This window comes from Corvus cornix, chromosome 11, assembly GCF_000738735.6.
Source record: "Corvus cornix cornix isolate S_Up_H32 chromosome 11, ASM73873v5, whole genome shotgun sequence".
NCBI lineage: Eukaryota > Metazoa > Chordata > Aves > Passeriformes > Corvidae > Corvus > Corvus cornix.
This window is the reverse complement of record NC_046341.1, coordinates 19,307,906-19,322,973: the sequence shown is the minus strand read 5'-3', so window position 1 is coordinate 19,322,973 and position 15,068 is coordinate 19,307,906. Positions and strand designations below refer to the sequence as shown.

Genomic DNA, 15,068 nt, shown 5'->3' with positions numbered 1-15,068 from the left:
TAATTGCCAAATACAACTTGAGGAGAGTGGTTTGGTTTACAGCTATTTGCTGGGTACCACGTGGGTATTTTGCAATAAGAACATAAAGTAAGGGCAGGTTCAGCTGTTGCTACATTTCCTGGCTTACATTCTTCCCCTTGCTCTAATTAACATCAGAATTTTACAGTTCCTAACCTCTTCAAGAAAAGTAATAAAAAATTCTTACACTAAGCTGAAAAGGATCAATTACATCCATAACTGGAAAGTTTTTGAATTCTCTCAGCAACAGAAGTTTCGTGGGAGATTTGTTTTCATCAGCAGGATGAATAAAAGATGAGTTGGCAGGTGGAATCAAAGTAAGAAATATTTATTACTAGCATGCACTGAGAATGACACTAGAATGCCTCTAAAACCTGACTGGGGGAAAAGAAATAAATGAAAAAGCCATTTAAAAATTAACTCTCACTCCAGAAAAGGAAATGAAGATAACCAGATAACCAAGCACACCTACTTTTATATCATGTTGTTAAAAAACCACACAAAAATTGAAGTCAAAACAAAATTGAAGCCAAAATGAAATTGAAGCCTCTTTTCCTTTATGTCACATGGTCACAGAAGGGCAACAATGTCCCATTGTTTCTGTGGGTTTTACAGAGGGTTCCACACTCTCTTCCCCAAATGCCACCACAGAAACTCAAACTACTGGCCAGTGCCATCTGCTCTACTGCAGCCAAAGATTTCAAAGACACAGGGTTTACCACAAACAAAGTCACCATAAAAGTAAATAAATCACTTTTTCAGCAGTGTTGGGATTTTACTACTATTGTCATAGTTTCAATAATTCAGCAGTTATCTCTTATTCATAAACTGAGCTCTGCAGATGAGGGGAAGGTTCTATGTGCCTGCCTTGGGAATTCACAGGGGATTTCACAGCAGAGAAAACCCCCGGCAAACTGCAGGTTTCCGAATGCACGGCACATCAGAATCAGGGTGGATGCACTGATTTTATTTGTTTCTCATATGCTTGCAAACAGTCAGAGATAACTATTCCAGGCTTTTTTAAAATAGGATGATGCAACATGAGCCCCAACCCTGGAAGATTTTAATCATGACCTATTTCCTCTGAAAATCTGGCCGAATGATTGGATTTCACTTCTGAACGAGCGAGAGCACAGAAAAGATCTGGTTAGCAAAGACTCCCAATGGGTTTGGGATCAGAACCTGACCCAAGGCTGTGTGTGGAGCAAGTCCATGGAGGACCAACTCCAAAGTCCACGACTTTGCCCTGCCCCACCACTGCCCAGCATCTCAATCTTTCAGATGAGTTGCCACTTATTGTCTGATTATTTTCTTTTCATGGTAAGTGGTTAGAAACCGACTCAAACAAATCCCAGGCTGAAGTTTGGGATTACACAAAAGGTAAAGTTGGTCTAAGATGAGGATGCATTACTTTTATCAAATAACAAAGAGGACAAAGTGGTTGCTCTGTCCCCCAGCACTTCAGACAGGTGTTATTTGCTGTGCTAATACTGCATTGCTGTGACAGCAGCAAACAGTGGGAGAAGCTTTTCCACGCAATTGTGGATTATTCACATGTGCACCTGGCTGAAAGCACGTCCGGTCACACTCTGGAATTCCCTCACCCTCCTGTGTGGAAGAAAGTCATGTCTCCCTTCTCATATTGCTCTAAAATTACAATGTTGCCCCTTTTTCTTGGTGTAGTTGCTCAGATCAGTAACCAGAAAATATAATACCGTGGAGTAACAGGAACGGGAGGGGGAGAGGCATGTGGGAAATGTGACAGCAAGAATACACAGAAAATGCAAGTTTTCATAAGTTGCATCCAATGCAGGCAACTATGTCAAGAAAAAAAGAACTGAACATGAAAGGATAAAGGTGGGGAAACCCTCATCTTACTCAAGAATGCCAGCTGACAACGAGGTTGGAGCAAGACAACTCCGTGAACACCCAGACTAACAGTGTATCCCCATTCCTCCCAGCAGCAAGTTCCCCGGGAGCATCCCAACGCAATTCCCAGACTAGAAGTTTGTCCAGATGGAAATGTTTTAACCGAGGCCACAGCATGGCCCCGGGGCAGCCGCGGCGCTGCGGCGGGATCTCAGCAGGAGCCAGGCACCGGGGTTATGGCTGAGCGAGATTTCCTCGGCTTTGGAAGCATCTTTTCCTCTTGTGCAAGCGAAGACTCTCCAGGAAGCTCAGGCAGGTGTGTCCTGGCTTCACCTGCACTGTTCTTGTGCCTCACAGTGCCAGGACAAGGAGACTGTTCCACAAAGCCTGACCCTTTAGGGTACCTGCACCATTCAAACTTGGTCTAGAAAAAGAATTGAAGTTAAACTCTTGCTCAGATTCACTGAGCAAGAGTACTTCCCACCCCATTCACAGGTGGGAAGTACTAATAAATCACATCGAATTTTTAAGATGTGTGTAGACGATTGGTGGGATTTTTTTCTCCATTTTCAAGAGCACCTGAAATTTATGTCATGAACAAGTAAGAGCGAGGAGAGACTGGTCAGAGCACAGCAACCCTTTTGCAAAACTCAGGTGACACCGTCTGGGCAACCCCGGCTCTGCAGGAACCGAGTCAAGGATTATCCAGCAATGCACTGAAATGGGAATTCTGCTTCTTAAGAAAAACACCGCGGAAGTGTGCAGCGTGAAGTTGTGCTGTAAGAGCCACCTCAAAGCAGCCAAGTGCATTTCAAAAGGGACAAAACAAAGCAGCAGAACACACAGAGAAAGGAGCGTGCCCGAGGCTCAGAACCCCCTGCACTGGCAGCAGGATGCTGGCTCCTGAAGCACTGCAGTCGCCTACAGGTGGGAAGAACTTCTTCCACAGGGAGCACCTCTGCGTGGGTTTGAGAGAAGTACAAAGCCAGAGTCTGAACTAACCTACGCACCCTAGAACAATCCTATAGGATTGGCTCCAAAATTTCGGCAGGGAGGAGTGGGAAGTATGCTTTATGACCCACTCATCTGCTGCCCATATCATTTTAAACATTGCTTGCTGACCCCAGTTTCCCCTTCTGCACTGTTTAGTTCAAAAAAGCTTCACCAAGCCATAGTTTTTCACTTTAAGAAAAGCGCCCAGATAAGTTCCCTTAACCCAAATAAAAACCATAATTATTCTTCCCTGCCGCAACTGCTGGCTCCCAATCACCTTTTTCCTTGAGGATGTTAAAGAGCTTCAGTCAGAGCATCCCCAGCCCCTGACACCCGGGCTCCAAATGCCAAGCTCCGGCAGAAGTGCCCTGTGTGCCATGTGGGGCTGTGATGTCCCTGAGGCACCAGCACAGAAATGACTCTCACCCGACCGACAAGTGCAGAGATCAAAGGGGAGCAGTGTGAGCCAGCTCTTCAGGATGAGTACAAGGATCTGGTAAAATGTAAAGAGTTCTGCTGGACAGGAACAATTTGAAGGTCAACATCCCCGCCATAGATACAAAGAAGGGAAAACTTTTTTTTCATGTCATGGCATTTTTATTCATTGTAACCCCGAGAAAAACACACACCTGGGATTCTTCCCTCTCTACTTTCTATTGAAGTATTCAGCCTGTGGCAGTACAGAGCACACACCAGCTGTGTGACCAATTGATATCTGACAAAACCCCAAGGTGTGCACAGCTCTGCCTCCAGTTCTCAGTACAACTACGGCTCTGAACAGAGAACTCTGGTCAACTTAACACCAAAAAAACTCTTCCTCAGAGTCTAGACAAGTATCTTCTTTTGCAAGAAAAAAAAAAAATCAGTCCCAAATAGTTTTCTCTTTACCTCTCCTAGAATAGACAAATACTTGAAATTAATGGGAATAAAGTTAAGCTTCGAAGATTGAATACATGAACAGTTGCCTTGCTACTGGTCTATTGCAATTTAAGGATTTATTGTTTCTATAGGTGTTGTAGGGGGTTTTGCATTATTTTAAGACAATTACAACATTTTAAATGTTACAATGATGTTTTATCTGTTGATGAGCTCATACATACCGAAGTTAAAATAACTTTCTGTAAGTGTCAAATTAACTAAAGCCCAATTTGGTTATTGGGCCAGTGAACTCGTGTCCCCTGTGCTGCCTGGTTAATTTAGAGGAGCCTCAATAGTGTCGAGATGTCTTTGCTTTCATTTCTTAAGAGCTGTTTTCATTGTGGAAAAGCCCCAGAGCCGCAAACACTGCAGCGAACTCGCACCTACTCAAGCTGTTTACCTCTATCCCAGGTTGAACATTTGTGCTCTCTGACCTGGAATCTGGTGTATTTCCCTAGGGGCTACATTCCAGCGCAGTAACCAAAACATTGCCTTCCATCCATTTAATAAAGATTAGTTTTAAGTGTGAAAGGAATATTTTTACTTAGAAAAACAGTGATCTCCCCTCACCAATTACAAAAAAAGTTACCCTTTTTTACAAAAAAAAAGACCCTCTCCAAACTCCAGCTGTGTTACGGAGGTCTGAATACTTTAAATAAGCATCACAATTTAGAAGTTCTGGAGAAAAAAAAAAGTGACGAAGCTGTATTTGAGCTCAAGATGTAAGTTTTGGGGAAGAAAACAATATTTTTCTACTATTTACATCCATGCTTAACCTCAGATGTTTCACTTCAGGGTCATAATGTCCATAATACCACATTTTAAGACATGGAAGTTGTGTGAATGCTGTTGACTATTACTTCTCTTGCTGCCATGGAAGTGAAAAACACAAAAGGGAAGCAGAACTATCTAACCTAAACCAGACAGATTGCCTCCAAAGTTGTTTATTCCAACAGATTTTCAATACTGCAGGAGTTGCATCTAAACATTCTTCACATCATCGAGCTTGCAGGAGCAGGTTAATGCAGTTAGTTTGCTCACTTAAACATTGTTGATGCTCCATGTCACAAAATCTTATTAGTGCCAGCTAGCTCTGATTGCACTAATTGATGAAGCAATTAAGACAAGAGAATACCTACGATCCAGTTCAAATGGTACAATCCCTGTTTTCCTCACCACAAGTTATGGTGTACACATTACTGAGAATTTAGAGTGACTGAAATCTGGAACTTCTTTAAACTACATTGGATAGAAAACATGATCGAATTGCTGTCAATTCAGGCAATTTCAGGGTGCAGTAAATTGTTGAATTCATGCATCTTACCGTGGTTGTAGTGGGTGAATTCATCAAGAAACGTTTCACTGTGTGCACACTGTCACAGTTCAGTACGCCTGTTAACTTCTGCAGTGACCTTAAAATGTGACTTCTTCCTGGGTAAACATGCACATTTAATACTGCAGAGAATTGAGGCTGAAAGGAATTTTAAGAAAAGTGCAACATCTCAGCATGGTGGAGCATGCAAGTTTGAGCAGCTCTTCAGAGCTGAAGATCCCTCATGCTTGTTGAGAGGACACTCCCTTGCTTTGATCAGGTACAGCTCTTTTGGGGCACCTGGCTACCAGCTGTCAGATATCAGGAAAGGAGGGGGGAAGGTGTTGTCATCTTGCTCTTATGCGAGCATGGAAATACAAATGAACCTCAGTGCTCATGTGGCTCCAGCTGCTCAGCTGTTTGATGGGATGGATGGCCCGGGTGCCACAGCAGCTGACTGCGGTGCGTCACCTCCAGCCGGCTGCTGCTGTCACCTGTGTGACAGCTACAGTGACAGAGAGCGGACAGCCAGGGGTTCTGTGGTAAGAATCCATAGCTCTGTCATCTCCCAGTCCCAGGATACAACCTAAGAATGCAAAACTTAGTGTCCTGATAACAATGCAGAATAACACCTTGCTTACCTGAAGGTAAGGTCTGACAAGTGCTTGGCATCTCAGAGAATGCGCTTTGGGTTTCCAGAGTTCTCACACACTTCCACATGTGCGGACTTTTCACCCTGGGGTTTTCTCACCCTGCTTAGTTCTAGTTCACACACATTTTGTGGAGGGGCAGGAATTTCTGGCAGGTTCCTGTCTTTCCCTGTGTGCTTGCCCAGGGCAGTGGTGGAGTCACCACCCCTGGAGATATTTAAAAGACACGTGGATGTGGTGCTTAGAGACATGGTTTAGCAATGGCCTTGGCAGTGCTGCATTAATGGCTGGATTCAATCTTACAGATCTTTTCCAACCTGAATGATTCTAAGTATGGATGGGTTGCCTTCATTGACAGCAACAAATCCCAGGGAATATGCAGTTGAATCCACGATTCGTATTTAAAAAACCAACCAACCAACCAAACCAAACCAAACTTTTAACCAGTTTAACGTTATCCTTTTTCACCACAGGATGATTACAGTGCTGCATGGTACAACTGAGCAAACCTACCATGAAATGGGAAATATCTTTCTAATTTTCAGACACGTTCCCCAAAACAATCATTACCAATTTGCCGGTGCAGGTACAACCTACACACAGTATCACCAAGAGTTACACTTGATGAAGAAGTGCCACACTGACTCTTTCAAAAGATGAGCTGGATTTCAACACTGGACAGCAGAAGGAACAGAAATTTGTGTTTATTTTATGACTAGACACTTGCTGGTTTGCTACACTACTCTTGCAGCGGCAGGTTGGCTCTACATGAGATGTTTTCTAGACTATCTTCATAAAACAAGTCCCACTTCACACCCCTCTGAGAATGGTTTAGCACCTTTGTGCCTCTGGCTACATTGCAAAGTAATCTATTAAGAGGTAGTCAAAGAAATGCTTTCTTTCACTACCTTAGGGCTAAACTTCAAGCAGTGAAGCTTGTAACTGATCACACAAGAGGATTTTTAAGAACAAACAGAAGCCGGAAGGGTCCAGGGATGCTGCTGAGGAGCTCTCCCCTCCTCACCCGCTGCCTTGCAGGCAGAGCAGACCTCTCCCGAGGTTAACACAGGCCTGACCTCCCCTGTTTGCCTTTCCTGGCACAGGAAATCTCGGTCTCCGCAGCACCAGCCTCGAGGATGAGAGCAGGACACATTTTAAAGCAAGCTGGACCGCAGCAACAAGAATTTCAACAACCTCTGTAGCATCTGGCACAAACCCAAAGTCTGCCTGCAGCCCTTATCACCCAGAGCTCAGGGGCAGATTTCCTGAGGTAAATGCTGGTTTGGTGATATCAAGGGGAACAGACCCACTCATTGAACATGCCTCCAGGCTGAATTGCTGGATGTATTCCAATATGTACTACATGAAAAAAAATTAACAGTAAATTCAGAGCAAAGGTTTTTGTAAGGATGCATTCAGTGATTGCAATTGTAGCACTGAATTACAGTCAGTCCTGAATAGTCAAAAGCATGAATATTTTTGGAACAGTTTTAGCTTCCTTCTCCTTCTAATCCCACCTTCAAAAGATTATTAAATGCCTGAAAAAAGCACTAAGAAATTTTATGTGTAAGGAAAAGCACACAAAGAGCCCCAAATCCACAAATGCTACCTGTTTAAGCTCCAAGACCTCATCTACTTAAGATCTTGAGAAAAAAAAACAACTACTTTTTCACTTGCTAAAAACCCAGTATTTTTATTTGCTCTGCTGCTCCCACACAAGTTCTTACTCAGCAGCAAGAAGAATGAACAGTCCTGTATTCCCAATATTCCTGTGGGCAACAGTTCCTGTTGTGTGTAAACAAGGAAGAGGCACCAGAGAACACCATATGTAAAAGCTAATTTGCAAACTTGGATGGCACTCTGGAAAGCTCAGTATAAAAGAAAACCATTGTAAAATACACTTTCGTGTATGTTCAGAGACTAAAACATACATTCAGTAGTGAAAATAACTCTGTACCTATAAGGAAAAGCAAGAATGAAAGATTAAACATGTTTTGGAGAAGTACCAGCACTGTTATTTCTTCTAAGTGAAATCTGGAGAGAAAGGTGCTCTCTTTTGTTATATTTACCTTTAGGTGAATTTTTGAACTTCTAGATCTGACAAACAATTTAAATTACAGTTGGTAGATTTGATGCACAGCACTTCATAGATCAATACCTAATAAAGGGTACATTGTTTAAGCAAAACACTCAAATGCTTAAGTCTGGTGCTGTTAAATCCTAAACAGGGAATTGTGGAGACCCTCGTGTTTGAACTCTAAGCTGTCACACAAGTCCACACAGAGTTAAGAGAATATGCGTTCACTCTTAAAAAGAATTGCACAAGAAAATAACAATTTTTCCCTTGCTTAAGGAAGAGAATCAGGAAATATATCTGACAATCTGACAAAGGCTCTTTGAACAGCCTTCTTTCATGTTGTTTTATAAATATGGGGCCATTTGTTAAAATATCTGACACATCCAAAGAAAGTTTGGTAGTTAATTTATTTAATTCAGTTACAGTGCTTCAAGAGGATGCCACTCATTCTCCACAAAAGCAGAGCCTGACACTCCATGCAGCTACACCTATTATCCATCTCTATTAAATTGTACCAGCCTCAGTGAAATTTGCCTTGTTTGTTCATTTGGAAAGTTTTACCAGAGGTTCTCATGGAATCAGAACTGGTCCACAGTCTTTAGTTCAGCTACATTTCAGTGAGGTTTTACGAAAACATTTTTCTTCAGTGCATACAGACCTGGAAACCCAGGGCAATTTCACCTTCTAGAAAGTTATTTTCAAAGCCAGTAAGTAACAAAGATTTAGGAACTTGCAGACACTGGTAGCAGCTCAACTACCAGAGAATGAGAGGAATGCTTCAGTATCAAAGTTCCCTAGTGGTATTGCACTGCAGCAGTGCAAGGCTCTATTTGTGGTTCCTGTAGTAATCTTCAATAGTTTCTGAGTTGAAGTACACCACAGTGACTGTGATGTCGTCCCTGTACATGCGGGCCAGGTCCTCAGGCAGTGTCAGCATGGCAGCCAGCTTCTCCGGGTCCACCTCGCCGTACTCGTTGCTGCCGATCGCGTGCCGGATCAAATGGGTGGCGATGTTCTGGTCCAGGGAGGCCAGGCCCTTGCTCTTCCTCTGCAGCAACAGGTTGTGCATGTAACCCAAATTAACTGGTTTCTTAAAAGTCAGTGATGGTTTCTGCATGTTGAGCTCTGTAAGGTGTCCAGCAACAAGTTTTACAACCTTCTCATTACTCAGCATCTCCCATAGCCCATCTGAAGCAATAACAAGAAACTTATCCTTGCTCCTTAATTTGTGATACGTTACTTCAGGTTCTGCAGTTAAATAAGGGGGGGTATGGTAGTTTGGAGGAACATACTGATAAATGTTTAGAGCCTCAACATCACAGCTGTTCTCGAGAATGCTGTGTTGCAATTCTTTACTCCATTTTAATTGCACATCTCCAAAAGCTCTGGAGGGCATGAGAATCCCCAGCAATCTGTCATTCACAAATAGGGTTTTCTCCTCAGATCTAGGATGTTCTCTCTTCAATCTTCTAATTTCAAATTCATCATAGGCATTGTGGTCGCGGGTTAGAGGGAGAGTAGACCATGTTCCATCTTCTTCACGAACCCCTAAAACCGCTCTGCAATCACCGGTGTTTGCCACGTGTAGGTGAACACCGTCAATGTGAGCTACACAGGCTGTTGCACCAGAAAAAGCTACTTGCAGGGCAATATTTCTCATCAACTCGCTTTCCTGAGGAGCCTGAACTTCCAGTGATATGTCTGAGTCTAACCTTTTGAATGCACAAATCATGGCTTCTTCTAAACTAAACCCCAGCTCAGTGTCCAGGTCCAGCAAGTGCTGCCAGTAAACCCGAAGGTTTTCAAAGTACTGTGAGGTGATTTCCCGGTACTCTACATCGTTGGGATGCTTGTGCCACTGCAGGATGGGCCGCACTGGTTTCATGGCCTCCACGGCCAGCTCGATCTCCTCCAGGCTCTGGCGGGACATGAGGGACACGGCGATGTAGTGCAGCAGCCTCTCGCTCACGGCCTGGGCGCAGGCGGCGCCCGCATGGCCGTCGAACACCCCGAACATCATCCCCGCCGTCTGCAGGCATGTGGCCGCACTCCGCCGGTCCTCCATGGGGCTGTTGGAGGCCAGCTGGTTGCTTTCAAACCTCAGCACGGAATTTGCATTCTTGCCATTCAAATCCAGTGTTTTGTGGGATAATTCACCTGCTCTGAGCATGTCGTTGATTTGTGCTGGAGACAACTGGAAAGAAAAGTGTTCTTCTTCGGTGGAAGTGTGTCGGAATGCTTTGGGTAAGGAGAAGGTACTGTCTAAGCTGCAGCTCCCAGCACGGTAGGGACATGTTTTGGAGAAAACAAGCTTCCATTTGATCTTGTTTCTATTTGGGATACAGATGGAGTACCAACGTCCTTTCCCTTGTAAAACAATGCTGCTTCTGGCTGAGCTTAAAATCCAGGATGATACAGTTCTTGACATCATAAGTCACTCCAAAAATAGAGCACCTTCCTTCAGTAACACGGAATGTCCTTGCAGCCTGGAATATAAATGCAGGAAAGGGAAAATAATTAGAAAGTTCATAAGAAGCTTTCCATGCAGAAATACAAAAGCATGTCTAGAGCTCTCAGAAATATTCAGAACTTTTTTCCAAAGAGATCACTATAGTTGAGGCATCTCAAAAGCGATACAATTTCCATCCCTTAATTATAACCAAGGATATGACTGCTCCTTTTAACTCATCAGAAGAGATAATTTTTACTTTCCAGACAAGTATTTTTCCCTCATTGTAGCAAGACTAAGAAAAAATGGCAACATTACAAGAAATGCTATTGGAAACTGTACAACGAAAAGCCTCATCTTTCAAGTCATGGCACAGAACAAACAGACCCAACGAGATTGAAAGTAGGGACTTAAGTGACAATTAATGCACAGCTCTCACAAAAGCCTGCTAGAGTACAACTCTATTAATAGACTCAAAACTTCAAACCCAAGAGAAGATAAGTACTTAAACCCTGGGGAAAGACTGAAAGATGTGGCCAGTTAATGATTTATGTGCACTACCACGATCCTCACAACTAGAACAAGCCAGTCTACCTTTCCAATTCTGTTACAGTTTATAAGCTCAGCTGCTCTTTTTTTTTTTTTACTTTCAAGGTCTTAACCAACCTTCAGGCAGGCAGGATCTTTTACACAGCTGAAGGCAGATTCTACTGCTGGTAGAATCAGTAACATTGACAACTTTTACAGGTTCACAATTTGGCTTGTTCATTCGGAGGGCAATTAGAACAAGCAGTAGTGAAGATCTCTGCCGCCAACAGCACTGAAACCTCGGGAACTCCAGCAGCTGAAGCTCTTCAGTTGCCATAGGGGAGGTCCCCACATTGTCTCCTGCATTCAGTAAGATATTCCAGCTGTGCAATATTGCTAACTACAACCAGATGTTCACTCACAACAGAATTTTGCCCCATGGATTTAAAAAACTCACTGCATGGCAGCACTGCAAGTACAATTAACTCCCAAAAGATCCCACTAGCAACCACTGAGAACAAGAGAGTCCTCTGAGAGCTTTCAAACACTTTGAGGTGGTCTGTGACACTACTTGCTCAGGCCAAAGACACTACGTGCTGCTACAACACTGGTTTTTTAGCAGGGTGCTTCACAAGAAATAATGAGAAACCAGCCAGATCAGATGCATGCAAATGTTTCCAAGAAACCAGCAGGAAGTAAAAGTGACCGTGAGCTATTCTAAAGAGAAGGCCTCCTGCTACAACCCAAGGACTGCTGAAATCCCACTTGGAACCCAAAGCAATGTGTCACAAAACATTTCTGAAGTGTGCTACCCATACTTAATGCAAAAAAGAGCAGACAAGCATTCCAACAGACCCCACCACTATGATTCTGGTGACCTGGTGAGAACAGGCAAAGACACAGCATAATTTTACTGCTGATGTCAGGAGAGCAGAAGGAAAAGGCAGTGCCAGTTCACTGTCCAAGGCGTGCCTGCAGTCTCCTGGGACACTGCATCTCCCAACACACAGTGGCTTTTGTTGTGCTACAGAAAGAATGCAACCAAAATAATAGGAAGACAGCTGACACTGCCAACTCTAGCAACAGCTAAACCCAAAAAGCACCTACAGCACAAGACAAGCCAAGGTTTGGCAACCTTTTTCAGTCCATTCCCCGTCCTTCTTTGTTTTCTTGCCCCGTCAGCAACATCAGATTGAAACAATGATGACTTTCACATACTTATCAAAAAGCCCAATGAAAGAGCGTTTTAAAGAAACCTCCCCCGTTCACACCGCCTGGCTGACAGAGCGAGGCGGTGTGGTTTTCCGCCAGCAGCAGTCACTAACACCAGTTAGCCCTGAGCTCGCCTAAGCACTGACGAGTCCTGGAGCACTTGTAAGCCAGCCCTGCTCACTGCGTTCCCATCCTCGGGGTCCTCCCCAGCCGCAGTGTGCAGACGCTGCTGCCCAGGACGTCCCCGGTAGCGGTGCTAATTAAAGCGGTGTGCTAAAGACCATTACGTAAGAGCCAATTGTTACATAAACTCGCTCCCGCTCCAGCACTGCCTCCCCGGGAACGCGGTGTCCCAGCGAGGCCCGCCTGAGCCCGGCCCGCGCCGTCAAGGCCGCGGCACGGCCCGCAGCTGCCGGAGCGCAGAGCGCGGCAGCACCCGCTTTTCCCAATGAAATTAACAGATACCCGCTACATTTGGATTTACAGCCCCCCTGAGAGCCCCACAACCCCACATTCCCCTCACTCACTCTCCTGACACTGCCCACACCCATCCCTCACCCCACACACATCCGATCTCTACCCGGCCACCTCCCCACCTCCCCAGCCCCACACACCGATACACAAACCCCCCTCTGCTGCCCAACACCCTGTGCCCCCCACACCCCTGTCCCGCACACGCCCCCTGTGCCCCGCACACACCCACACCGCACCCTGCACACACCCCTCCTCCTCCGCACACACCCCGTCCCCCCCACAGACACCCACCCTGCCCCGCACAGAGCACGCCCTGTTCCCCGCACACTCACCCCTTACCCCGCACACATCCACCTCACACCAACCCCGACCCCACCGCCGCCGCGGCCCGTGCCCCGCACAACTCCCACCTCCCCGCTCCCGCTGCCTCTTCCGCACACTCGCCGCGCCAGGCCCGGCTCCGCTCCCTGTGTCCCGGCACGGCTGCCCCGGCGGCGGCCGCTGTCTGCCCGCCCCGTACCCCGCCCCGGGCGCACCCACCGGCCAAACAGCCACCGCTCGCACCCGCCGGCCCCGCGCTGTCCCCGGCCGGGCTGAGGGACAGCGCTGACCGACAGCCCCGCCGCCCAACCCGCCCCCTGTGCCCCGCCCCAGCTGCCGCGGGTTCCCGTCAGGACACGGCGGGGCGGGCGTGGCCCGGCCCTTCCGCCATGTTCTGCGCGGCGGCTGCGGCTGGGCTGGGCTGAGCTGGGCTGGGCTGGGCTGGGCTGAGCTGAGCTGAGCTGAGCTGGGCTGAGCTGGGCTGAGCTGGGCTGGGCTGGGCTGGGCTGGGCTGGGCTGGGCTGGGGGGCCCTGGCCCCCCTCACTCCCCCGTCACCGCCGGCCCTGCCCCGCGGCCGCCGCCCCCGGGTGCTGAGGGAGCGCCGGGCCCGGCCCCGCGCGGGCCTGGGCAGCGCAATAACGAGAGCGAAAAGGAAGCGAGTGACACGTGTTAGGAAGCAAAAGCACCAGCAGGGATTTCTTCCTCATTAATAACAGTGAAACCCACGCTATTCCCTTGAGAGGGGAACCTCGGCTTTTCGTTTCAGTACTCTTCCACACTCTGCAGCACTGAGGGCACCGGCTGATGAGGCTCAAAATCGCAAAGCTCTTAAGTAATTAATTCGCCATATAAATTATGGAGAAGAAAAGGGCTCATTTTGCTGACTCCCCGGTTTTTTGGTTTCATATGACTGCTTGTCTTGGTTGAAATTTCCACTGAGCGATTCTAAGCCCGGTAACGAGGGGAAGGAATGGGCCCAAAGTGCATGGCGGTTAATCAGTAGTTACTGCTGTTAACGCAGTGGTTACTAAGTAGTCCTTGCTTTAAAACCCCTAACAATCATTTATTCAAAAACAGAGGCTCAAAAGTCACAAGGGGCTTTGATATTGTCAGTGCATTTTTTAATTCGCCTGGCTTCTTGTACTGAAGGATTTTTTAGTTAAATAATGTGGTGCAAGTATCCTAGATGAGGTAAGAGTGTTCCCAGGTTATCTCATTGTGGAAAGATGCAGATCATCTTCAATGACTCTGAGCTTTCACTTGTTTCTTGTTTTTATTAAAACAATGAAATGTAGCTTCATGTTGCATGGAAGAGTAAACAAAAAAATAGGTCATCTTAAGGAAAATTTTCAAACAGTATTTTAGCACACACAAAAAACCCTTAAGTTTGAAATAATTTTTTTATCTGCCTGACAAATCTGCTGAACTGAAAGAGGACACCCACAGCAGCCCTTACCTGCATCTCCCTGCTCTGTGCAGTGCTCAGATACACCAAGAGCAGTTTCTGGATCTCCGCAGGGAATGGGCACAGCCCGAGGCTGCCAGAGCTCCAGAAGCATTTGGACAGCGCTGCCAGGGATGCCCAGGTTGGGATTGTTGGGGTATCTGTGCAGGGACAGGAGCTGGATTCAATCACCCCTGTAGGTCCCTTCCGACTCAGGATATTCCATGATTCAATGATTCTTCCTTTGGATCTACCAATTTTCAGCTTTTGTAACATTTACAAAACTGATAAAGCCTCCTACAGCAGCCTGAAAATGAACCTGACTGCTCTGAGTTTCCTGTGCTCCCACCATGATTAAATGCTTCTCTTCAGCGGAAAGCTGTAACTTATTGCTCACATGTTCATGCAGTAATTTCAGAAATTCATATGCATAAGCTGAAGTGGTTTAGGAACCATGTAAATGAAGGTGAAACAATTAACAGTCCTGCAGGAGAAGATGTCCCTTTCACTCCATGTTTTCTAAAAACAAGAAGGAATACCATATTGAAGGTAGTTGACAGGGCTGGATATTAAGTTGAATTGAGATTTAGATTCTACTTTGGACTGTTTGATTATGCTGATGAACTAAAGTGATTTATAATTAAAGGAAAAAATAATAGAAATGCTACTCGCTGATGTGATCTGAGAAAAGAAATAGTATTACTCAAGCTTGCAGTATTTTTGCTTTTAGGAATATCTAATAAAAATGGCAAATTTCTGTAGCAACGTTGCTTGGTTGCCATAGTGCTCTATGTTCTTAATT

At 45.7% G+C, this 15,068-nt stretch overlaps 1 protein-coding gene across 2 annotated transcripts; it reads right to left on the bottom strand.

Annotated features, from left to right (window-relative positions):
• Positions 1–8,225: 8,225 nt before the first annotated feature.
• Positions 8,226–13,146, bottom strand: PDP2 (pyruvate dehyrogenase phosphatase catalytic subunit 2). Of its 2 annotated transcripts, none has more exons than XM_039558403.1 (2): positions 13,041–13,146; positions 8,226–10,323 (listed from the first exon to the last, which is right to left on the bottom strand). In XM_039558403.1, exon 2 carries the CDS (start codon positions 10,266–10,268, stop codon positions 8,664–8,666), a length of 1,605 nt encoding a protein of 534 aa, XP_039414337.1. In that variant the 5' UTR covers positions 10,269–10,323; positions 13,041–13,146; the 3' UTR covers positions 8,226–8,663. The 2 variants fall into 2 exon arrangements, with proteins under 2 accessions (XP_039414337.1, XP_039414338.1); XM_039558404.1 differs by having other exon boundaries at positions 12,911–13,135.
• Between the last annotated feature and the right edge of the window lie 1,922 nt (positions 13,147–15,068).